The sequence below is a fragment of the Perissodus microlepis genome, chromosome 11, assembly GCF_051167445.1.
Source record: "Perissodus microlepis isolate ML-2025 ecotype Zambia chromosome 11, ASM5116744v1, whole genome shotgun sequence".
In the NCBI taxonomy this organism is placed as follows: Eukaryota; Metazoa; Chordata; class Actinopteri; order Cichliformes; family Cichlidae; genus Perissodus; species Perissodus microlepis.
This window is the reverse complement of record NC_140471.1, coordinates 15,482,625-15,508,124: the sequence shown is the minus strand read 5'-3', so window position 1 is coordinate 15,508,124 and position 25,500 is coordinate 15,482,625. Positions and strand designations below refer to the sequence as shown.

General features: G+C 41.2%; 1 protein-coding gene across 1 annotated transcript in view; it reads left to right on the top strand.

Annotated features, from left to right (window-relative positions):
- Window positions 1–20,812, top strand: part of eif3ea (eukaryotic translation initiation factor 3, subunit E, a) — a 28,908-nt gene extending 8,096 nt beyond the window's left edge. Inside the window, exons 6-13 of the mRNA XM_084943356.1 lie at window positions 4,101–4,226; window positions 4,591–4,715; window positions 7,776–7,902; window positions 8,497–8,598; window positions 12,568–12,677; window positions 18,844–18,946; window positions 19,414–19,548; window positions 20,654–20,812. Coding sequence (XP_084799482.1) covers window positions 4,101–4,226; window positions 4,591–4,715; window positions 7,776–7,902; window positions 8,497–8,598; window positions 12,568–12,677; window positions 18,844–18,946; window positions 19,414–19,548; window positions 20,654–20,689 — 864 coding nt within the window. The 3' untranslated portion in view covers window positions 20,690–20,812. The remainder of the gene's footprint in view (window positions 1–4,100; window positions 4,227–4,590; window positions 4,716–7,775; window positions 7,903–8,496; window positions 8,599–12,567; window positions 12,678–18,843; window positions 18,947–19,413; window positions 19,549–20,653) is intronic.
- The last annotated feature ends 4,688 nt before the right edge of the window (window positions 20,813–25,500 follow it).

The following is a 25,500-nucleotide window of genomic DNA, read 5'->3' as shown; positions in this document are numbered from 1 at the left end:
GGTGGTTTCAAAGTGTCACTCACTTGTCCTCTAGCTTTGTTGTTCTTTCGTTTCAGCATTTAGCTGTTTGGTAAAGCAAGGACTTGTGCTAAAGCAGGCCAGGCAGAATAATATCAACATTTTGTCTGTTTATTAGAGTGAAAAATATTAAGACCATTTTTGGTTGTTTCTGTCCTCATTAGCATTTGATACGGCACTGCATCCTGTCTTTTGGATGTCAGTGACTCTGCCTAGTCATTAGGGCTGCCACAAGCGATTATTTTGATAGTCGACTAGTCACAGATTATTTTTGCGATTAGTCGACTAATCAGATCACCCATTGGACGTAAAACGTACAGCTTATTGCACCAGCAGCATCTGCTCTTCTATAACTATCATTAGCTTACAGCTTTAAGTGTTTAAGGTATGTGCTAACTAAAAATGAAGACAAGATGATAGTTTATTAAATTTTAATGAAATCTGCAGATTGTTTAGGTACAGTTTAATAAACTCAGCCGTCTGCTCCTTGCTATCTAAAATATAACAGGACACCGGAGTATATTCTCGAGCATCTCACACTTCTGATAATCAGTTGTCTGCTTGACGTTTATTCAGCTGTGTAAAAACTATAACTTTAATCTCAGCCAAACCGATTTACTCAGGAACAAATAAAATACTAAAAAAAAGCCAAACAATAACATTTTTAAGTTATTTAAGTGACTTATATATGTTTAACCTGAGTAGCGAAAGGCAGCGGTGGGTTTGAAAACAATTTGCCGGGAGTCTGGTGTTCTCACCAGCTCTAGTGAGCCTTGCCCCCGGCTCGCTATCGAGCTGGTGGGTAACAGACGTCTCCAAAAACGTCGGAGCGCTTTTGAAAATATGTGGTGTCTTGATAAACTAAGCAGTTTACACAGCTACATTCTCGCCTGAAAATATGTTAAACGTTTATTTTGTGACCCAGAAAGAATAATAAGAGTAATATTAAAACTAACTAGCTGCTGGAAACTGAGCAGGGCCGCGCTATGAATTCTTGAATTCTGGGATAGGTTGGGCCACGACGCATACACCTGACCTATCCTTCAAATCTGGGGAAATGAAGGCATTTGTCGGAGTCTTGGAATTTGGACAGTCTTCGTTGTGTTGCTGTAACGTAATTAGCCTACAAATGCAGGCACAGGGGGATGCGCTTCCTGAATTTGGACACAGCTACGATACCGGACACAGCTTCTTCTTCTTCGGGGTTTAATGGCAGCTGGCATCCTTGTACATGCAGTGCTGCCGTCTTCTGTTTCAGTCTGTTATTACACTCTTAAATCCGACTACTTATTCCTGCGTCTTTTGGGATCTTACAAAGCTTCAAATGACGCATCGACTATTACATTCGTCGACGTAATCGTGACTAGTCGACTAATCGTGGCAGTCCTACTAGTCATGCACGTCTCTGTTCCCCTCCTGAAAATCTTGGCAATGATTGACCTTCTTCCCTACAAACAACTCTTTTGGCCCAAAGCAGTTGGGTATTTTACTGATGTGCTCAGATCTGTTAAGGGAAGAGACAAATCAATAGCATGTAAGAAAAGTCTTCAAAAGCTTGCAAGGCGTATGACCCACTATCCCAACAAGAGTTGTTTATGGCATTGCAACTCAGTCTAAATAAACCAAAATTGCTCTAATTGAGGTATGCTGTTCAAAGTCCAGCAGAGAAGGCTTTTTTCCCTTTTTTTTTTTTTTTTTTTTAACCCTCAAATTGTTAGTTTCCTCATTTCCAGCCTCTGTAACTGGATATCTGTTGCTTACTCTTGACAATGCGAGAGGCTTTTTAGAAAGGGGAATAGGTAGAAATGGGTTTCATTAGTGAGACTCTGTGCACTACTCCCTCTCCTCCTCCTGTCTTTTTTTTGTGTTTTTGTGGACCTCCCATCCTCACAGGCCCCTTGTCTGCCCCCCCCCCCCCCCCTTCCGTATGGGAGAGGTGAGGTTCCATAAAGTCATTTAACGTGGGAAACCCAGTCAATTAAACGAAGGAAGCCAGCCTTGCAAAATCCATGCCTCAGGTCTTGTTACAGTGTGGCCTAGCCCGAAAAGAGCAACTTATTCATATCATCACTTAATGCAGGGATTGAATGTTAAGAATAAAGATTGAGTATCCCGACGGATCCCCAGCACAGTAAATTTATTGTTGCTGGTCAGTCAGCGAAAATGTGCCCATTTCACAAACCAATGGAAACTTAAGGTAACTGCTGGAAAAACCCAGGTATTGAAACTTTTCTAGCGTGGCGACTAGTGAAAAGCCAGACTGTGTGTGTGTAGAAAGCTGCCATAATGACCTGGAGGTCAGCCAAACGTAGCAGGCAGGGACTTCCAAGAGAGAAAAAATAGCAAACAAAACAAAACACTAGAACAGATGAAACGCTGACCTTTATATCGGCAGCATAGCCAGTTTCTTCTCAGAGCTACAATGCTGATCTTTCTTGTGACTTCTGCAAACCCCCCTTCAAAAAAATCATTCATTATAGACCAGAGACGTGCTTTGTGATCAAAGAGCGCTGCTCCGACTGGTTGGATGCACACAGCATCTTACTGTTTTCTCCTTTGGGGGAATACCACAAGAGATTTTCCAAATATTTTCCCTTTACCTGCCATCATCTCATATTATAACAGCTTGATGAAATGTTATCAGACTGTAGCTGTTTTTTGCTAAGCGAGAAATCCCTTTATAGCCAAATAATCACCAATTTCAGTTTCAGCGGAAACCTGTTCTCTTATTTTTCCTTTTTTTTGTTTAAAGCGTTTCCTGCGTGTGTGCATCTGTCGTGTCTCACAGTCTACTACAGCAGCTGTCCGATGTTGTACAGGGGCGTTTGGTTAGCATCTAGGTTTCTCTGGACGCTCCACAGACACCCACCCCGACTTCCTGCTTGACTCATGTCAATGCGTCTGGTGTTTGGTGTTATCGTGGACTACTGTGGCGCACAGTTTCCCATGAGCCCTAGGGTGTAGTCCAGTGGTCCACTACAGAGTGATTGCGTCGCAGAGGTTCAGAGGCATTCTCAACCTGCGTTTCATTACAGGATTCTTTTCTTTCTTTCTTTTTTTTTGTTTGTTTGTTTTAGCTGGGTTCTGGGAATCAGAAACTGTAGCCTGCAACACGCTTGAGAGTAATTATCCTCTCAAAGATGTGTCTTGTTAGCCTTGGTTCATATTTCAGCCTAATTACCTTGTGATTAAGACAGAGTTGTCCAGATTTATTGAAGGTGATGGGTGATTTCATTTCTTGTATAAAGAGCAGCAATATTTGGAAGAAATACTAACAACTCCAATTTTCTTGGATATTTTGAAGTTGGATCATTTAAATATTAATGACGACTTATTTGATCACTCCTGTGCCGCTCTGTTGCACAGACTTGGGCAGTGTGATCTTGATTTGGCAACATCCTAACTACACAACCATGCTAGCAAATAAAAAGTCATGACCTATGTGCCACATTCATTTAGAACAGTCTTTTATCTCCGATGTGTGCCCTAATTATATCAATCTATGAGATATAATCTTTGGATTAGTTCTGATAGCAACCAAGTCAAAAGTATCCCCTTGCAATAAATACAATTCAAATTTTAAACAATGTTTCATCTTGCTGAAGCGTTTTTAAACCTGAGGACCTTATTGGCATTACCCAGTCAAGTGAACTCTCCAACCAAATGCTATAATTCTTTAGGACTGTTCAGGAAATTTCAGTGACACATTCTTCAAATATGTCCTTACTTAATGTGGCAATTTACCCAAAAGTGCTTTGAACGTGGTTCTGTTAAAAAGTCTTTCATAATTCATTTCTCTTGTCTGTCAAGCTCTATTCCCCTGCCATGACATAATTTAATTGGTTTGAAGGGTATAAATGAGAAAAGTTACTGTATCATACAACACTGCTACTGAAGCCAAGGAAATGGTGACAAGCCCTGGCTTGCTGCGTATGGATGCAGATGTTGCCGCTTGGTCTGCCAGCCCGTATGAGAACACCCTTAATTAGTATTTGGTCTGTCAAGTAATGTGGAAAAACACTTGTTTTGCAGGTGGGACTGTGTCATCAGTTTAACAAATGTATCATGTTGTCCGTTTCAAGGTCCCATCTACAGACAGGAATGCCCTGAACTCGCTGTGGGGCAAACTGGCCTCTGAGATCCTGATGCAGAACTGGGAGGCAGCCATGGAGGATCTCACCCGCCTGAGAGAGACTATCGATAACAACGTAAATGCCCCACTTCTCAGAATTTGATACCACATTTAGATTCCCTTACATAGACTCCCGTATTGACATTTCACTTGCAGTACAGCTCTGCTGTGGCGTTTTATTTCTTGCCACACACACTCATCTGACTGCTTAAGAACTTGGATTTGTGTGTTAAGTCATTATCGGTGTTTCTTTGGAAGCCGAGGTGATTTCTTTGTTTTGAAGATGAGAAGAGCTTTAATATAACTGTCTTGAAACATATTTGTGATATAAAATTACTTTCTTTTTTTTTTCTTTGCCTTTTGGTGGCCTCTTTTGGACCTTCTTTCGTGTCTTTCTTCGTGCTCGACTGGGTTTCTGTTTTGGCCTTGGCTGTGTCCAGACCGTCAGCTCCCCTCTCCAGTCTCTTCAGCAAAGGACGTGGCTCATTCACTGGTCTTTGTTTGTCTTCTTCAACCACCCCAAGGGCAGGGACAATATCATTGAGCTCTTTCTGTATCAGCCACAGTAAGTACCATTTTTATTATATTTTTTTCAGTCTTTCGACTTCAATCATTCTTTTAGACAGGAATTTGAAAACTGTTGAAACAATCCCAGGAAGTAGTTGAAAAGATCAGATACATTTCCCCTGAACAATGTCTAAAAGAAGAAAGGCACAGTTTTGCAGTGTGGTTGAGACTCGGCCCTGTTGGCTGTTTAAACTACACTCAGAATGGCATTTTGTGGTTTAGCGTTACAAATGCAAATGAAAATGAGATAATGTCTCGAAATCTTTTTTTTTGGTTTTTTTTGCATTTTGAGAATGGCCGTGACTGAAAAATTATATGCTGTGGTTACAGTGTTATATTTTGACCCTCTAACGTGTTATCTGACTTGTATATATCAAAATGCTTCATAAAACATTTTATACGCTGAACTTGATTTAGAGGGAAACTGTTTTCTGTCATGACACGTTTTTTTTGGTGGTGGGCTTCCTCATGAAACACTGCTGGTTTTTTCAAAGTGGTTTCTGAAGTGTGTTTTCGTGTGGTCTGTTTACTCTCCAAGTCGAGAACCAGGCCATATGTATCGCAGATCGGAAACTTTATACACTGTGTTAAAATTTGCACACCACCTATTTTGATGTCTTAGCTCCCTCCCCTGTTCTGATTGCAGGCTTGTATAATTGTACAGATGATTGGGCTCCACAGACAGTATGACAGGCGACCACAACACAGCACACTCAAATGTCTGGTTCCCTGAATTTTACTCAGTTTTTAATTTTATTGTGGATGATTAAGGAGGCCTGCCCAATAATTACTCATGAAAAGCTCACCCAGCCATCTGTTTGGACAAACTGAGGTAGATTTGTGTGCTTTGCAGTTTCACAGTCTTGAAACCTCATGTTTTCCCCACTGAGGCTTGGCTTGGCTCTTGTTTCCCATCTCTTGACCAGTACTTCCTTTGGCTGAAGTTGGTGACCAGTGGTTGGCCTTCAGCTCCACATTTGACCTCCCTTACCCCTGCAGTCAGCAAATGTTGGTCCAAAGCCTTGTTTGTGTACTATTGACAGAGTGCGCAGACCTCAGGGGAAATAATATCCAGTAACGAAGTATAAGACTGGTGCAAAATAGTCAAACACTACTGCAGTAGTACAGCCTGTGTTACTTGATTGTTGAAATCCCTCCTTGGGTTGTTTGACATGACTTTCTTTTTCCTACAAGCTGTAAAACGGGACCTGTTCCTGTGTTCTCACACAGACTCCTTAAATAGAGGAAATCTGAACTCATAGTTGATTTCTTGGCTGCATGCCTCAGTGGCATCTTCAGTAAACCAGTGCAGTGATGCTTGTTGCCTGAAAACTAAAAAAAAAAAAACAAGTCTCCTAAGTGGGTTAGAGTGAATGCACCAAGAAGGCTATGGTACAGTGATTCATGCAAGATTGCTTGTTATTGGAGCCCCCAGGAGAATGAGTAGGTGTAAGTTAATCAGGAACACAGCAGGGAGCGTTGTGGGTTTTTTTTTTTTCCCCCTTCTTCTTCACGGGAGTCAAGCAACTACAAAGCAAGAAAGGGAGCTCTCCTAAAACCAGGCCAACAGTGGCTTTTTAAAGGTAGCCCACTGCCATTTTTAGACTGAACTTCACAAATGCCACAGGTTCCCGTGTCCCTTTAATTGATTTTGATAATTAAGCCTGGTTTAGAACCGCTTCTGAGTAACATGGCTCCTTTGGCCTTAGCTATGGGAGAACTGAAGGAACCTACCTGGGCTAAAAAATTAGGTGAATTCAGTTGGCTAAGGACCGTGGCTTTCGAAAGTCTGCTAACCGTTTACAAAAAAAATTAAACTGCACACTAAAGGACTGCAAACCCTCTTAAAGTCATGATAAGGGCATTTTAATACTGGGTATTACAAAACTGTCAGAACACACAGTGAATTGCAACTTGGTGCATATTTTCTTGGATAGCCACAGACTGGGCAGAGTACACGATGACTCCAGTCCACTGTCAAAACTATTTATAAAGAGCATGCAAGCAGATCAGAACTCAGCCATGGAATAATGAAAGAAGGTAAATCACAATTTTCTTTTACACCATGTGAACAGCAAAGGGCTTGCTGGTCCTTAACCTGAGGCAGTGACAGCAGCACAATGCACTATGGAAAGCTCACAAGCTGGCAGAAGTAGTGTGATGCTTGGAGTAATGTTTTGGTGGGAAACCTTGCGTCCTGGAACTCATGTTAAGATTACTTTGACACATACCACCTACCTAAACATTGCTGAAGATGTTCACCCCTTCATGGCAGTGGTATTCACTGGTGGAAATGGCCTCTTCCAGCAGGATATCGCATTCTGCCACAAAAATCTTTCAACAATGGTTTTGGGAATATGACCATGTTGTCTTGGCATCCAAATTTCCCAGATCTCAATCTGTTTGAACATGTGTGGGTTGTGTTGTTAAAAACAAGTCCACGTAGTTTCAACATTGCAACTCAAATTACTTAAATGACCTGATGCTAACCCCCCCTCCCCCCCCCCCAGACTCCCTCAATACCACACAGTGCTATCAGAGAGAAGTGTAGTTAAATGTCCATGTCTCTAATTTGGATTTGTTTTGATGTCACAAATACTAGGCAAGTGGTTTTAATATTGCGTCCAGTTGTTGTGCGTGCAGCATGTTTTTACAGAAACAGTATCTCCACAGTTGGTGTGGGATTATAATGAGCCTGAAGCAGTGTTGTCTCTCTCGTGTTCAGCCCTTAGCAAGTTGACCTGTGCTTGGAGCATCAGTCCCTCTTGGATTGAGTTTCAGCTACTGGGCAGGTCCCTGCTCACTGATCTGTATCTTCTTGCCAGAATTCCCCCCCCATAGGATGCTAATGAAAGAAATGGCTAAAACTTGAACCCAGGCCGACCCAATGAAGGTCCTGTTAGGACATTTATCTGTTTAGCTGAAAAGGATTTTCTCTGTTCAAAATGCCAGGAGCCTGATAAGAATCCCAAAATGTTATATTATGTGTCCTTGTAAAGATCACATCTATGCTTACGTTGGTCTTATAAGTGATTGCTTTCATCCTACCTCACTCCAGATACCTCAATGCTATCCAGACTATGTGCCCCCACATCTTGCGTTACCTAACTACAGCGGTCATTACAAACAAGGATGTCCGTAAACGTCGGCAAGTTCTGAAGGATTTGGTGAAGGTCATACAACAGGTAAAAAAACACACAAAAAAAATCTGTCACAGGGTGCACAGTTATTAGGTCATTACTTATTGGCCATACTGGCTTTGAAGGGTGGGTAACTGATCATGTAATCCAATAGCATTGCTAACACTTCACTTTAAGCTCAATGGGTATATATATTATAGTTTGAGTCAAGCAAGAGAAGCCTTGAACTCCTGATGAATGGCAGTAAACTGATTAACTGTTGTGTGCCCATGCCTTATCTACCAATGACAGTAGCTGGTTCAGAGATCTAAGCACTGTTTTGATTGGCTGTTGGTAATGAACAAAAGATGTCCTCAGTACTGTCTGCTCTATAGCCTTATGTGAGTCAAGAAATTTAGAGCCCTTCAGAGTTCAGAGCATGGTTTCATTTATTTAGCAATTGTGCCCAGCAGGTGGTGGTTCTGACTACATTGTAAAACGCTTGAACTTCATATACAGATAGTGATTCACGTTTGCTATATTTGTCGTATTTATTTCTAAATAAACTATATAAACTACTTGCACCTTACTGTCGATGAGCCCTAACTTTCTAACTTAGACACACAAATATGTTTGTACCTGTGACTTTTATGTTCTCAGGAATCTTACACCTACAAAGATCCGATTACAGAGTTTGTGGAGTGCCTGTACGTGAACTTTGACTTTGACAGTGCTCAGAAGAAGCTCAGGGAATGTGAATCGGTGAGTACCCACTTCAGTCATCTCACCAACAGTAAATTCGTCATTTTGCTCCCAAATGGAGAAGAAATGTTGTTTTGGTTTTTTTGTTCATCTGCGTGACGATATGGGGGTCTTCTGAGGACGTCTGATTTGTGGGTCAGACCCCTGAACTTTCACACAGAGCATCATAGTATTAATGGTTAGTAATCGTGTCATCTGTGTGTGACCTTCTGCACGTTCACACAGCGATTCTTTTCGCCACAGTTCTGCGTGGGTCCAGTGAGGCAGAGCAGTGATAGGCTGGGCCTTGTATCTCACTGTCTGATATGTAGAGGTCTCCTTGGACACTGTATGACTCAGGCTTCAGTCAGATTATGCTATGGCCTATAATTGACCCATCAGCCTAGTCGTTAACAATAAAAGCTTTATAAGCACAAGTTTCCGCAGAGGCGTGCAGACACTCGGTTTAAGAGGGAAATCTGTCATAACACCACTGTTCAGAGCATTTATTTCAATTTCGGTTTGCAATGATGAAATGTAACTTAATATGAAATATGAGTAGCTTACAGTAAAAGTCTTCTTTGTGTGTTGACTTCAAAGCTTAACACACTGAACAGCATGATGATTTGAGGACTTGTCCTTGAACAAGATAAGATTTACAGCTCACTTTGCGGAACAGACCCACAAAGACATGATGCAAAATAAAAATAACATTCTGCCCTCTTTTTCCCAAAACCTATTCAAGGTCTGTGTTCAGTCTTTTCTAGAGAATAGTGCTAATTTAGTTCATGGTCTCCTTCATGTCATACACTCAATTTCAATAATTTGCAGTAGAAACACACACAACTTGGTCCAGAGTTAAAAGTAATCATATAGCTTATTGTTCATCTTCTTATATTACTGACTATATACAAAAGACTGGCTACAGCTGCCTTTGCGGGGACACCTGTCATGCAAAGAGGTCACACCAATGTCTGGGCTGGTGGAGTAACAAAAAAGTTAAAAAAAAATAAATAAATCACCCCTGTTTTTTTTTTTTTGTTTGTTTGTTTTTTTTCTGTTTTTATTTTTTACAGGGGGAAACCATCTATAGAGGCCAGCACCAGATTGTAAACATGCGTTTTAACACTTTAAAATTGAGCGTTTTAACATGAAATTCTTTTGGGCACTTTCGCATTGTTTACATTTTTAGCTCTGGAGGTTGCTGCTTAGTGTGAGACGAGCAGAACAGGAGCCCACTCTTAAAAAACGGCCCCACTCTACCACTAGAGATTTAAAAATGCCACAGGTTTTTATTTGAAAGCATTATTAGACTGGGTGAATAAGAAATAATGGCTCTTCTGACTCATTTTTCACTTTAAGGTCAATTTTATTTTATTTTGGGCACTGTGGTGCATAATTGAGTTATTTGGCTTAATTTGTATCTTCTGATCTCAAATATTGCCAGCAGTGTTCTTTTTCTTAAGGTTAATTCAAGATTTTGTGCAGTTTTTTCATTTGAATTCTGTCAGGTTTATGTGTGACAGACAAAATAATAGGTACATTGAAACTAGACAGGTGCCACAGTTTATCAAAGATTGTTGCATTAGTGACCTTTGTATATAAGATACATGGATACTCTAAAGGATATTCTGGACACATTCTGTGGTAAGTAATCAAATTTAAAGACAGAGCAGGTGTCCTGATTGTTTTGCTATGTACATATTGTGTGTTTATTTAGTAGAACTTAATCTCCTAGTTCATTCTCTGCATACACACTGCAATTTGGCTTTCCCAGATGACGTGCTAATTTGGAGGTGCAGAGGATTAAAAGACTAAACTTAGGGCTATTTGGCCCCCGTTTCATCTTTTGCCTCTTGCAGATAAATGAAAAACATGTGGCCTGATCAAATGGCTCTTTCTTAGGAGAAAATGTTTATAACTCATGTCAGTGGTATACTTAAGGTTCTGTTTCATTTAGATTTATTCTCTTTTCTCTAATACGGAGTCATCTGCCTCGCCATATCGCTACTTTACAAATGAGGAATTTAAAACGAAATTAATTAGCCAAATTTGTTTTTATGTGGTTATGTACTTTAAAAAAAAAAAAACGCATCCAACATGGGGGGAAAAAAATATTTTTCTGTAAGGTCTTCACAGGCTAAAATATGACACCGCCGTCCTTGTTAAACACTTGCACGCTCTTTTTAGGAGCTCTCTGGGTAGGTCCTGACCTCACCTCGTGGGGTTCTGTTTACAGACTCAACTGTGCTTGAAACAGATGCTCTCTCCCAATTTCCTCTCAGAGCCCAAGTTATTCCAGGTGCTTTTAACACTAGCTTACCTGTCAGTCTTATCAGAGCATGTCCAGTAGGCACAAAAGGCTTCTATTAACCTTGTCCAATTCACAACGAGTTGGGTGGTTCCAAAGTGTTTAACAGCACCTCTAATGCATTACTGTGATGCTATGCAAACATGTGTTTGTTCCCAAAATGGTCTTGTTTGAAGTCGGTGAGACATTTGTGCAGGGAAAGAAAAGTCACACGCAAGAGAATAGTTTCATTGGTTAAAGGATCTCACAGACCATGGCGTGATTGAAGTAAACCACTACACACTGGGATTGGTTTTTGTGTTGATGAACATTTGTAGTGCCTCACATTTGATCCGCTGAGAAGAGTGGCACCCATTTATTTGCTGATTGCCGTAATAGCAGGACATGCGTATTGTTTTCAGCTCTCCCAACTTCAGTTCACTGCAGCCGGTACAAAAGTATGAGCCAAGTGCTTTCAAATAGGGAGTTTAGCTTGGTTAGGCTGTACAAGTTGTTATTTGTTTCTTTCCCACTCCACCCAAATCTGGAATCGCTGTCAGATGTTAGATGCTTGCATGGCAAAAGAATGAAAAGTATAGGGCTACCTATAGTCCGGCCCTCAGATTGCACATAAATGGGCTCTTCAGGCCCCTTCCAGAATTTGTTTAAGCTTTGTGGTCTGAATCCCAGATGACAATAATTAGGGCACTTAGCTGTTCAAAGTTTATCAGCCTTAGATAAGCATTGTCATAGCTGAAAACGTGTGTTGCCTGATAGCGCCATGTAGTTGGGATTTATTCAAGCAGAACTTTGTGCAGATAGCAGCTTTCTAGGCTTAAGAAAACAAAGAGCTGGTAATCCTTACAGAACTTTTGAAGATAGAGGTCTGTGATGTGAAATAGCTCTCATTGGTGCATTGGAATGCAGTAAGCACTGGGAAATGGGAGCATTTCATACAGTAGTACCTCTGGGACCATAGTTGGGACATGAACATTTATAGTAGATTAAATGGATGAATAGGCCATATGCAGCAGTAAGAAAGAGTCAAAATGAGGCTGCATTTGTTATTGTAACCGGCCACAGGTGATTTTTTTTTTTTTTTTTTTTTTTTTTTTTTTAACAGTACAGATGGCTGAAAAAAATCAGTGTCATTTGTGAATGGAATTGAACTTGTGGTGTTGCAGATGCTGGATGACAGTAGCTGTGAAATTTGACAATCCTACAGAGAGGAGAGAGAGAGAGCGTTGACACTGAACCAACAGCCCAGATGACCGGTGATAAGTCGCTGACAGGGTGGTCATCTCTGTGGCTGGATCTGTTCTTACTGAATGGTGTAATGTGGTGGTTGTAGAATCTGAAGATTTGTGGATGTTTTTGAAGTGTATTACTTAGAGAGGGAACTTTATTCTGAAACAAAAATGCAGACAGTGTAGTTCTTCCTACCCCATTTACTACATCAAAAACCAAGTTGGAATTGGGCTTAAGTGAACTGAATTCTTTTCCCCCTTATTACATAGGACATTAAATAAAAGAGGCAGACAAATTGAAACCTGTAAAGCAGCACTCATGACTTTCCACTCTGTCTGATCCAAACTTAGAGTTGTGTGTATTTTAGGCCAGTGTCCTAGATTGATAGAAATAAGCATTGCTTTAATACCTGTTGTACAGTGCTCTAACATGAACTTCTTTCCGTCTCTTAGGTTCTTGTGAATGACTTCTTCCTGGTTGCTTGCCTGGAGGACTTCATCGAGAACGCACGCCTCTTCATCTTTGAGACCTTCTGCAGAATTCACCAGTGCATTAGCATCAGGTTAGTAACACACATTGCTCAATAGTTGTCTGTTGTATTGGATGTGAAGAATGTGTATTCCCCAACTAGTTGGCAAGTAATTCCTGGAAGTTGCTGGCAGTTGCTACATGAAGTCGGTTGCAAAGAGGGTGTTGAACCAAAAACCACTTCTGGCCAGTTTGAAAGCTGTGAATGTCTGTGTGCTGCTACGTAGAATATGTTTGACAGGAAAACTGACTGACATCATTAATGATTAACAGGAAATACTGTTTAATATCGCTACACTTCAAGATGCAGGAAGTAAGAACAGCTGCTTTGCGATTAATGGAATTTTCCTGAAATGAGTGTTTATTGGCCTCTCCGTGCACAGTCATGCTAACCCCACACATCTTGGGGATAAGTATTATGGGGTTTAACTGCTTCCAGGTCTCTACAGGTTGCTGTGCTTACTAAACTTTTAAGACCACCTGTCAAGGCCAGTTCACTACAAGTTGTCTTCCAGTAAGAGGTCAGGGTTTGGATTGCTTTAGATGTTCCCAGCTGCTCCAGTACACATAAACATTTCACCTCTCTTTGGCTGGGTAAATGGAGGTCAGGGGGTTCTGTAGGTCTTAATTTGACTGTTAGCTTGAAATTCAATTTAGTTACATTAAAATAAAATTGACCTTGGATCCATCCCCAAAACCAAGAAATTTAGTAAATGCTAATTATAGTGAGCATTAGCGGTGAGAAAGAAAAAAGATTATAGTAATTGTTTGTAATTAAGAAAAATTATAGGATTTGGCATCAATTTGAGAGAATTATAAAGATAAAGAGAAATTCGGCCTTCCTAGCTATCACGCTTGTCTTTGTAAGTGTTGTCTCTGACGTTAGGAAGTGCATATGTTATTCTGTTGTTCATACTGTTCCAGACTAATTTACAGTACACATTTTCCACTGCTTTCACACAGCAGTATGCCGTCCCTCAGGCCTGTTGTGACTGCTAAAGATTTGAAGGAAAGGCTGCATTTCCAAGTATGGTTCACAAACACGTGATGCTCAGTGGAAAGAAGGAATGAATTACTTCTTCTGACACGAAAATGATTGCATTGACTGCTACATAGAGCTGTGGAAGTCTGTAGTCAAGGTTGAACTATGGAACATGATCAGGCCCTGTCGAAATCTCCAATTGCAGATTGTCTGGAATTGATTAGGAGTCCTGGTTCTTTTTGGCAGACTTAGTGCAATTGGATCCATTTACTTGTTAAGGACCACAAAAGGTTAGTGGTAACATTGAAAGAGGAAGTTGAACAGTGATTTTTCTACTTTTCACCTTTTTGTGTGTCCTCAACTCTCTTGTTTGTTGAGGTTTCTGAAGCAGGAACACAAACCAAGGGTCGTTTTAGGGATTTCCGTGTTTATTTTTGGTGGTGTTGTGACGATGGACAGAACATGTCTATTTTTGACAGACAACCAAATTCCAAGTCATTAGTCCTCTACCCAGAAGCCCTCTGCACCCAAGCGTGGATTCAAATGAATTTGATGGCTGTTTTTAATGAGGACATTTTTACAGCTGTTGGCCATGATGGTTTCACAGATATTTAGCTTGCCTTTTGCCCACAGCTTGAGATACAAAAGTAGACCAGAAGTTGGCTTATTTTAGTTATTTTATGCAAGAAATGCTTATGTAAAGTGTACTGTAGGCACTGAAAATGTGATTTAGCCCACACTTGCAATCCCCCCCCCCCCCTCCTTTTGTCTAGACTTTTCAGTGTCTCAAGAGTGCGTGCGTGTGTGTGTGTGTGCATGTGTGTGTTTCCAATTTAGCTTTGCTTTCCTTGTTTGATTTACAGGCTTTATTTCCTTAGTCCTTCCATAAATGTTTCAGACCCTGCTGTGACCTCAAATGCACACTTGTCCTTTGACATTATGAGTAAATGCTTGAGACGTGGTCATTTGGGGAAGTTTTGTCCGTCCCCCGTCCCCCACTCATGACTGGATTGTTTTGTACACAACAGTTCACTGGTATTTGGAAGGGGTGTCGTGTGTATTTGGAAGTAACACTGAAGAGCTTTCCACCTCACAAGTGAGTCATTAAAAAGACCACACAATCATTTCGGTTTCTCCGAAAAATCAATTTTACCCCAAGCCGAAAACGAGGTTGCTCCAAATGGCTTGGACTCTCCTAAACACTATCATATGTTAGTGTTTAACAATGCATTCATTTTAGGCCAGCCATGTTAAGAAGGGGTCTACTTTGGATTAGAACCTCCCCCCCTCAAATCATTCTCTCTCCCTTAACTGAATTAGACCCCAATGCCTGACCTCTCTGTTCAAGTGTGAGCTTGGTATTGAGACTCACAGGAGTCCCCTAGCCTGAAGTCGAAAGCTCAGGAGCCAGAGCGAGTAAGGGGTCGAAATGAAAGTGATCCTTCTCCCCAAAGGAACAGGATCATGGTTGTGTAAAATAAAACCAGGCGTGGAAGCTGCCTGTTCGGCTTTAAGGCCAAAAGATGTCAATAGTGTGGGTTGTTAACTCTGACCTGCGCACTGCATGCTCCCACATCTCTGTCCTTTTGTCTTTTTTTCCCCCTTCCCCTCTGCTCTTCCTTCTCTCTGAGATATAAGTAAGGCTAGCTGTTGAAGAACACTGTCACTAGAACATAAGATAAAGTTACCCTGCTCTGATATACAAATGTGCTTCCTGGGAGCAAAACATTGCCAGACTTTATTTTATAAATTAGATTAGAGGGCTTTGACTCGTACAGGCCAAGGCCTTGGGCCTTTTGGGGCACTTTGCGTTCCTGTGTTATACTGCAAAGACAACAGCGAGAAGGGTTAAGGATTAGCTCAAGTCCCCAGCGAGGAAACCAGATCATGTTTGTTTTGATCACCATATCTGACCTGGACTTGACTGACATGCGTCCCGACTTTCCTGAATTGTCAAACAAAACACCCACAGTATTCCTGCGCAGCAATCACCTTCACTGGAGTGAAATTAGAACCAGTTTCAAATTTACTTTTGAATTTGCGTTAGATTAATTGTTAAATAAATAGTTGAAGAATTGTTACTAATATCAGTCAGCTTGATAGAGTGCAATGTATAGTACCCTTCAAAGGTTTTAGGTGCTTTTGATGCCTACAGTTGTACCCCTTATATTCCAGTCTGCCTGCCTGATGTTACTGAATAAGTCATCCTGTACCACGTTAATGATCCCACATACAGAGTTATTAAGGACTGTCTTCAAGATCCTGCAACACATTGCCTCACAGAGCATGAAATCGAAATCTTGAATTTCCGAGTTGACAGTGTGAGCTGCAGCTACTCATCAGCGCATCATTTACTTTAAATTAACACTTGCTGATGTGAAATGGTGTCAGTGCGATCACCGACATGTGTTAACCATCAAACCTAAACTTGGGTCTTTAGACAGCCTACACACAAACTTGTGACGTTCCGGACAATGATCCATCAGAGCAATTTTATTGTCATGGATCATTTTCCACAGGTTTGATGAGCTGAAGTGTAATCAGCTGTCCGGCAGAGCTAATGTTACAAGGTTTGTTGTTATGAGTGACAGCTTCATCAGTCTCCTCATATCCTTTCCCCTCCTCTGGGCTGCTGGGATACTCGTGAACTCCTCGCAACTGCCTTTTTTTCTGTCCTGTTATCCACCTTCTCAATCACTTCACTTGTGGTATAAGTGTTGAGAGATGTGCACTGTCACTTGGAGACCAAACCCTATTTTTCTCATTATGCTGAGGTAATGCATTTTATTTGTTGTTTATGCTTTTAATGCCTCATCCAGACACTGACATCATTTCACTTGCCTTCTTTATGTGGTTTTGCCACCATTTGACCAACATTCATGGGTTAGAAAGTGGTAGTCTTTTTTTAAAGTTTTTAAGCCTTGAGGTAAGACAGACATATCACAAATCCAAAATAAGATTACTTCCCACTAAAAGAATGTCTTAAATAAGCCTCTGAGAGCAACAGTTGAAATCTGTACTAGTGGTTGAATTTGTTTGCTGAGGCATGGCGTGAGAAGTGGTGTGGTCTGGGCAGATTCTTACTTAAATTGAAGGGGTCTCGTGAAATGTGGTTAATTGACCAGGAAGTGATCATTAACAAAGTCAGTTGTTTTATACAGGCCTTTTTAACCTGTGCTATTGCTTATTTTTTGTTGTTTTTTTGCAGGAATACCGATTTTACGCATTTGTGCCAGCAGGATTTGTGCTTCTCAGGGGAGGGGCTGGTTTCATGGTTTTGAGATGAGAGTTGCTGTAGTCATTCTGAGTAGTGCTCAAAGCGGCCGGGAATATTTATTGGGGCCCTGATATGAAATGTGGTAGGCGTGGAGGGTGGTGAGGGTCAAACAAGAGGAAAGAGGCAGGAAATGTAGGGGGAAGGGGGTATCGAGGGGGTCTAGTTATTTTGAAAGCCACAAGGGAAGCCAGCTGCAATGGGGAAAGCTTTGGATCAAAGAATGCCAGCCACCCTCATAACCCCCTCCTTATACTGTGACACATCTACATCCAGCTTTATCAAAGAGCAGCCCGGTCTCCTACCTGGCTTCTACTTCAGGGGACATTTGCTGTTTGGAGTTGTCTGATGAGCTTTAGCAGCCAGGTGGACAAAGAGTGTTTCCTGGACAAAAAAAAGAAAGGGTTAAATAATTACAGAGGTTCACAACATGGGGTAGTACCCATTCTTCAAATTGAGTTGTTCATACAAGTCTGTAAATCAAGCTCCCATTAGCAGGGGACCATTAGAAGTGTTTGGGTGTGTTATATATTTTTTGCCTGAAGCGCAATGTGTTGGCCATTTATAAACTTTGTCAAATGGAAATAACCAGTCATTTGGCACCTAATGTGCAACATCAGTCATAACATAGAGTAGCATTAAATACGATTTACTGGGTGCTAGAACATATTTCATGCATGAATCAGCACACACAGCAGCTACATTTAATTGAAGTCAGGGTTTCCAGAAGCTAAATGTTACCTGAGAATTAACAGTAAAATTCAGTTGGGGTATTTTATTTATTTTATTTGAAAATGACAGTTTTCAAAAATTAAGTATAGCTCCATGATTTAGTAGATTAGACTCACCTTTAGTGTAAGTAACTTGAAGTAACACTTTTCTGTATGAAATTGTCTGTGTCTCTGGCATAGTAGTTCTTGGCCTGCTCTTCTATACAGCATTGCTTCATTTCATTGAGTTTTGTGGGGAATCATTTATGCACATCTCTCTTAAAGTCCTCTCATTTCTATCAGGTTGAGATCTGGACTTTGACTCGGCGATTGCAGCACCTTGATTCTTTTCTTTTTCAGCCATTCTGTTGTAGATTTGCTGCAGTGCAGGAAATCGTTCTTTTGCTGCATGACCCCATATAGACCAGGCTTTAGCTGTTGGACAGATGGCCTCACATTTGACTCTACAATACTTTTGTACTGTTGATGTTCAACTCCATGAGTCCCGTGACTCCGAAAATCAGCCCAAATCATCACTGCTCCACAACTGTGCTTGACAGTTGGCATGAGGTCTTGGTGCTGATATGCTGTGTTTGGTTTTTGCTAAAGGTGCCACTGTGCAAGCTGTGTGGACGAACATCTCCACTTTGATCTCATCTGTCCAGAGCATGTTGTTCCAGAAGTCTCGTGTGTTCTTCTTCTGTTTTTATAGAGGTGCTCACACTTGCTGAATCAAGTGTATTTGATTGGAAGCACCTGGCACCCTCTTAATTCCTATGGAAGCAGCAAATGTGTACTTACTGCTGTATAAGTCTGCTTGGAATTCTGTGAAAATGTTCTTTTTCACGTGACTTTATATTAAAAGATATCCCTCTTAAAGTGTGACATTTTATCAGCTGTTTTTTAGACTTTGCTAGACTGTTGGTGGCTCAGCATAGTGCTTCAAGCTACAACAATTGAGACTCACGCAGAAGTCGTGACAGTTCGATCTACATACATTGGTATTGAATGTGCTATTCCACACACGTACACTAATGTACAAGAACAGCTGATTTTTGCCGATATCCTGTCATTGGCTAAAAATATTGGTCAAATTAAAATTCTAACTTGATTGCTGACCAAAGACACATCCTCTGGGAACTCTTTAATGTCTCTAGAACATTTAACATCAATGTTACTTTGAATTATTTCAACCGAACCAGGTTAGAGCTCACTGTCTCCTTTTCCTCAACAGCATGCTGGCAGACAAACTGAACATGACTCCCGAGGAAGCCGAGAGATGGATCGTCAACCTCATCCGCAACGCCAGGCTGGATGCCAAGATAGACTCCAAACTGGTGAGACCCTCTGTCTTCTTCCTCAATCAGTCAGCTCTGTGCTTAAGTAATGAATCAAACCCTTTAAAACAAATCTCAGCAAATTGGGGGCTGTTTCAGAACCACTTCTGTGTAACCTCAGGAGGGAAAAGGAGCCCAACGCTATCCTCATTTTTAAAATTTTATTATTTTTTTAAAATGGAAGGGTAGCTATAAGGACATTGTAACCGCAGTATCTGAGCCTTGTTACATATCCTCTTATGAGGCTCTATGTTGATCCTACATGTTATGGCATACCCATCGCAACAGTTCTCTGTAATCAGTAAATCATAGCTTAGTCTACCAGAATGACATAGAATTATCTAGATCTGCCTACAGTAGAAACGAATAGGACCTATGTGATACTTTTGGTTGGTCATTGTAGAATAGCATGCCTGCAAGACTAAAAGTTATTGGCATTATTGTGAGGCTATTATCCATTCTTCTAGGGCCATGTGGTGATGGGGAACAACGCCATATCGCCTTACCAGCAGGTGATTGAGAAGACTAAGAGCCTCTCGTTCCGCAGCCAAATGCTGGCCATGAACATTGAGAAAAAGCAGGCCCAGAGCAACAGAAACGAGGTGAGTAATGCACAAAGTGTACATTAAAAAAAAATTCACACAGATCTCCACTCCCTGCTCGTCGCTGTAGGGGAAGCAAAACTCACTTAACTGATCAGACTGAAGGTCAGCGTGCACTCAGGGTAGTTCAAAGCACCTCAAATGATCAGCTCAGAAGAACAAGGCTCAAGAATGTTGATGAACAACCGTCAACAAAAGCTCTCTTTACACGGAATAAAGCCAGTAAGAGCAAGTTTAACAGAGCTAATGCTTTCATCCCTCCATTGCTCTTCAAAGGCCTAATGACAAGGTAGATTCCAAACAACCATAAAACGAGGCCCGAGCTCAGTGACTCAGCTCAGCAGCGTAAATAAGGTGGACCCTCACTCTGGCTTTGGTGAACATTAGTCAAAGTCTGGAGTTTTCTGCACTTAGGACCTGTTACAGATGTCTGGCTCGGGGTCCAGTCATCCCATTTAAGTCTGTTTTTGATGTTGACCTTGCACGTTATGGCGCTATGTAGGCAGTTCAAACATTGCAGCCACGCGCAATGCTAAAATGATGCTCCGAACTCCCTGAAAAGTTGACATCTGTCAGAGCGGATTGACGGGCAGCCCGACACGACCGAGACCAGGCAGTTACAGCATTCATGATAACCGTGCGCCTCTTGAGTATCTTTTGATGTGCTCAATTAGCCTCCTCCCTATTGTTTGAATGTCTGCAGCGGGAGTGCAACCCTAAACTTATCCTATAAAAAAGCACGCCCCCCCCATTAAGGAGTTTTTGTAATTAGACCAAAAAAGAGAGGTTGCAAACAACTCACAGAGCACGATTGCATCCTGCTGTCCTTAAGGCTACAAATTACTTGCATATAGGGAACATTTACAGCCTACCATGTGGGCCAGCTGCTTAGGGTCCCTGTCAGCTCTCACAGCCACCCAGCACTCACCAACAGAACACACACATTACACACACCCGACAAGGGGAAAACGTCATCATATAACTGCTTGCACATGTATGTTACTTTTTTTTACATTTCCCACAGTCAACAAGAAAGATTTGTTTTGATCGCTCTGTGATGTGCAAATGGTCTAAATGTGATGTTTTCTTCACGCTTCTCTTGCAGACACCGAGCTGGGCAGGTCAGGAAAGCGGATTTTGATGGATCATCCGTGCCCTGTGGTGTTGCATCTTTTTCCCCCACACTTGTCCCTCAAAGAGCAGATTACTGTTTTGCACTTGGTTCAAGTCATCACCAATTCAATAAAAGTGACCAACAAAACCATTTTCACCCATGATTGTCTTATTTCTGGACATTACATTCTGCACTTGAGGTTTGAGTGGTCAGAACTTTGTTTTTTTCTCTCTCTTTTTCCTTGTTTTTTTTTTTTTTTGCTCCGGTAATACTTGATGAAGTTTTAATGTTCGCATTGAGTCACCGAGTGGGACAGTTAAGACTAGTGCGTGTGTAATGATGAATGGCTGTTTAGTCTGTTGGTTTTATGGTGTTTTTAGTGGTTCACTTCACTGTGGCAGGCAGCCTCCCTGAGTGGGATGTCAGCTGAAGGAAGGAGGGGGGGGGCATGGAGGTGATGTGCAGTTACCAGTGGTCACACTGTGTGCCAGTCATCCTGTCCATCTGAGGACATGAGGGAGCCATAAAGAACCATTAGCCAGACGGACACAATCTTTTTAATGTCCCACCCCACCCCCACTTTTCTCTGCTTTCGACCTTCTCATAACTTAAGTCCTTTGACTCTCCCTAACTGCCTCTTTATTGCTCACAAACAGGGTGTCGATCCTTCATGTGCCTTTAATTTTCTTCCTACGTGCAACCTAACTGCTAAACAAGGAATTCTATGTTTAAAAAAAAATAAAATACACCTGCACTTTCCAGAAAGTGCAGCGAGTGTTTGATCACCCGTATATGTGCTTCACCCGTAAATGTGCTCCTTTTGAGTGACACTGTCCTGTCCAAGAAGCAGCAGGACAGACCGATAATAGGCGCTTTCCCTCTTTTTATTTTCTTTCATAATGCGTCACAGACCAGCTCGGTTGACAAACACAAGTGCACTGTGTACATTTAGAGGTGAAATATGAAAACCTGTTTTTTCTTTTTTGTTCTTTTTTTTTAAGTGGGTTTGTTCAAAGTACACAGCATGTCCCATTTTATTTATTCAGCGTGCTTTGTAAGCATAGGTATCGGAGCAGGGTTTCACAATCGGTTCTATTTTTAACTGAGATCCCTTCTGGGCTTTGCTGGAAAAGGTGTGATATCAGAATTTAACTATGATTGAATTGTTTCTTTTGAAAGGGTTCTCATCAAGACAAACACAAAAAAACTAGCACAATTTAAAAAATACTTCAATTTTTAGACACAAACACATCTGCTAAAATGTAGATTTATCTTCTTTGGCTGGAATTGACCATCACAGTTACAAACAGAATAAATGAAAAAAAAGCTGCCTATTAAAGCCACATTTAAATTCACCAACATGTAAAGTGAAGACTACTGAACTATATATATGTATGTGTGTGTATGTATACAGACCCTTTCCAAAAAATTTGAATATTATGGAAAAGTTTATTTCCATAATTCCATTCAAAACATTCAAAAATTTTCATAGATTATAGATTCACGGCCCACAGCTTAAACGATTTCAAGTACTTAGTTGTTTATCTGTACATAATTTGGGCTTCCAGCTCATAAAACCCACGAAAACAGGAATTCAAAAGATTAGAATACCGTGAAGACATTAGCATTTACTTCTCAGTTTTTGCATTTAAAAAAAAAAAAAAAATTGGGATCACATCAAGTCAATCAAAATGGGGTATTTTCAAAACGTTATGTCAATCTTCAATACTTGGTTGGGAATCCCTTTGCCTTAATCACTGCCTCGATGCGGTGTGGCATTGCCTGGGAGTCGTGGAAGCCCAGATTTCCTTGATGCTTGCTGTCAGCTCTAAAGGTTTTTGGGTCTGGTGGACCTCATTTTCCTCCTGATAATACCCCATAGATTCTCAATGGGGTTTAGGTCTGGCTGGCCAGTGAAGGACTGTGATGGCATGGCCATCAAACCAGGTTTTGGAGTTTGTGGCGGTATGGGCAGGGCCTAGGTCCTGCTGGAAGATGAAATCTTCATCTCCGTACAGATCCTCAGCAGAAGGAATTGTGAAGTTTTCTAAAACATCCTGGTAGACTGCTGCAGTGACCTTGGATTTAAAAAAGAGTTTACCAACACCTGCACCGGACATTGCACCCTAAATCATGACTAACTGTGGATATTTCACACTGGACCTCAAGCAGCTTGGGTTCTGTTCCTCACCCGTCTTCCTCCAAACCCTTGGACCTTGATTCCCAAATGAAAGGCACACTGTACTTTCATCGGAAAAGAGGACCTTGGACCACTGGCCAACAGTCCAGCCCTTCTTCTCCTTGGCCCAGTTGAGTCGCTTCCGACGTTAGCTCAGGCTCAGAAGTGGTTTGACCCGAGGAACCCGGCAGTTATAGCCCATCTCCCGGGTGCATCTGAATGTGGTGGTTTTTGAAGCTGGATCTCTGCCAGATTCTTGAATCTTCTGTTTGATAATCTGCCGAAGGCCACTGTCATCACTTCTGCTGGTGCATCTTCTGCCACATTTTGCTTTTCCACTACACTTTCCATTGATATGCTTAGACACAGCACTCTGTGAACAGCCAGCCTCCTTAGCTATGAACCTTTGTAGCTTACCCATCCTACAGAGGGTATCAATGATGCTCTTCTGGCCATTTGTCAAGTCTTCAGTCTTCACTATATTGAACCTAACTGAGACAATTGAAATAAATTGAAGCAATTTAATGACACCTGGGAAAACCTGTGCAGGTGCTTTTAGTTCAGTAGATGAGTTTGTGTGTGACGCTGTTAAAACATTCATGCCCTGTAAAATTTGGGCTGATATCTTCACGGTATTCTAATTTTTTTGAATTCCTGTTTTCGTGGGTTTTATGAGCTAGAAGCCCAAATTATGTACCAGTAAAAAACTACGTACTTGAAATCGTTTAAGTTGTGGGCCATGAATCTATAATCTATGAAAATTTTACGTTTTGAATGGAATTATGGAAATAAACTTTTCCATGATATTCTAATTTTTTGGAAAGGGTCTGCATGTGTGTATGTGTATATATAGATAGGTGGGTGTGTGTGTATTAATATATGTGTACATGCAGACAAACAAAATCTCATGATCTCATGAACCACCTTTAGCAGGAATAACTTGAACTAATTATTTTTGTCTGACTTTATCGCTCTCTCATATCATGGTGGAGGAATTTTGGCCCACTCTTCTTTCCAGTGTTGCTTTAGTTCATTGAGGTCGGTGGGTATTTGTTTATACAGAGCCACAGGATTTCGTTGAGGTTGACATCTGGACTTTGACTGGACCACTGCAACACCTTGATTTTTTTTTTTTTCCCTCTTGCAGTCGTTCTGTCGTAGATTTTCTCCTGTGCTCGGGATCATTGTCTACTTCACGACACGATTTAGTATCATTGATTCAATGACTGCAAGCTGTCCAGGTCCTGTGACTGCAAAACCACTGTGCTTGACAGTTGGTATGAGGTATATGTGCTAATATGCTGGAGGGGTTGTTTAGTTTTTTTAGTTTTTTCCAACATGCAAATCTGAAAATCTAAGTCATGCTGCCATGTTCTTTTTACAAAGAAGAGGTTTTCCCTGCAACCCTTGCAAACAAGCCATACTTGTTCAGTCTTTTTCCCATTGTAGTGTCATGAATTGTAAGATTTAACATGTTTCTCTGAGCACTGCACAGTCTCACCTTTGGGTGAAGTTACTGTGAAGATTGTGGCATTGTATTAACACAACGGAATGGTCCAGACCAGCAAACTGCCAAAACAACGTCTTTTATAACTGATGATCAGTTAATTAGGTGCAGCTGATTAGTTGCACCTGGCTGCTACTAACCCTTCCATTTCCTATGGAAACAGTAGGGATGCACTTAAACAACAGGACTGTTGATAATCAACAGCTGATGCCAGGGGGATTTTCAAAAAAGGATTTTTGGTGTGTTTCCATTTTATTAAAGGGAAATGTAATGTCTTCATTGCAGAAAAAAAAAAACACTTTTGAAGCATTTCAGCCCTTCATTATTGTTTTTGAATGAGCTTGGGTTTATTCATTTAAAAAAAGGAACTGGAATTCGAAACACCACAGAAACGGACACAAAAGAATGACAAACTGATCCGTCCCTAGATAAAACACATGCAAAACAAGTCTGATCAGACGTGGGCACATTGTCATGTGATCATGTTATACAACGCAGTCTCCCTTAGAGGTCAGGTTTGTTAGCTGTTCCAAAACTTCATGCGATCTTCACCAGCAGGTGAACTGTAGTTGTTTACATTATTTCACGTTTTCAGTTAAATCTAATGGAAGAGCTCCTAAAGTGAACCCTGAGGGGAGACGGTTTTGTTTTCTAGATTTATGGTGATTCTAAAACTGTGTTTGCACAAGTGGACGGTAATGTTTCAGCTCTGTTTGTGAATGTCATGTTGGATTATTTTGGGATATTGAAGTTTCCCTCTTTCCATTTGGAGCCACAAACATGGAAAGTTGCTAAAAACAGATTGAACTTCCTCAGTTTGCCTCACTCTCATCCTGCCCTTGACATTTTGGATATTCCGATTTGTAGATGACCACTGTGGAGTGGCTTTTTCCCCCCTTTTTCTAACTAAATAAACTGTGACAAAAAACCCACGATGGAGACCATCTAGCCTTGATCTCTGATTAGCAGAGTGAACAGCAGCTCCCCTCATTGCTGTTATGGCACTGAGGGCTCTGAGCCAGACCATCCAAATGCTGACGTCACCCCCCCTCATCCCCACTTCTGTGCACTGCAAGGAGCGGGAGGGGAGGGATGGAGAGAATAAAGTGATTGGTTTACCGACCCCCTTCTCCATGACACATCATGAAAATA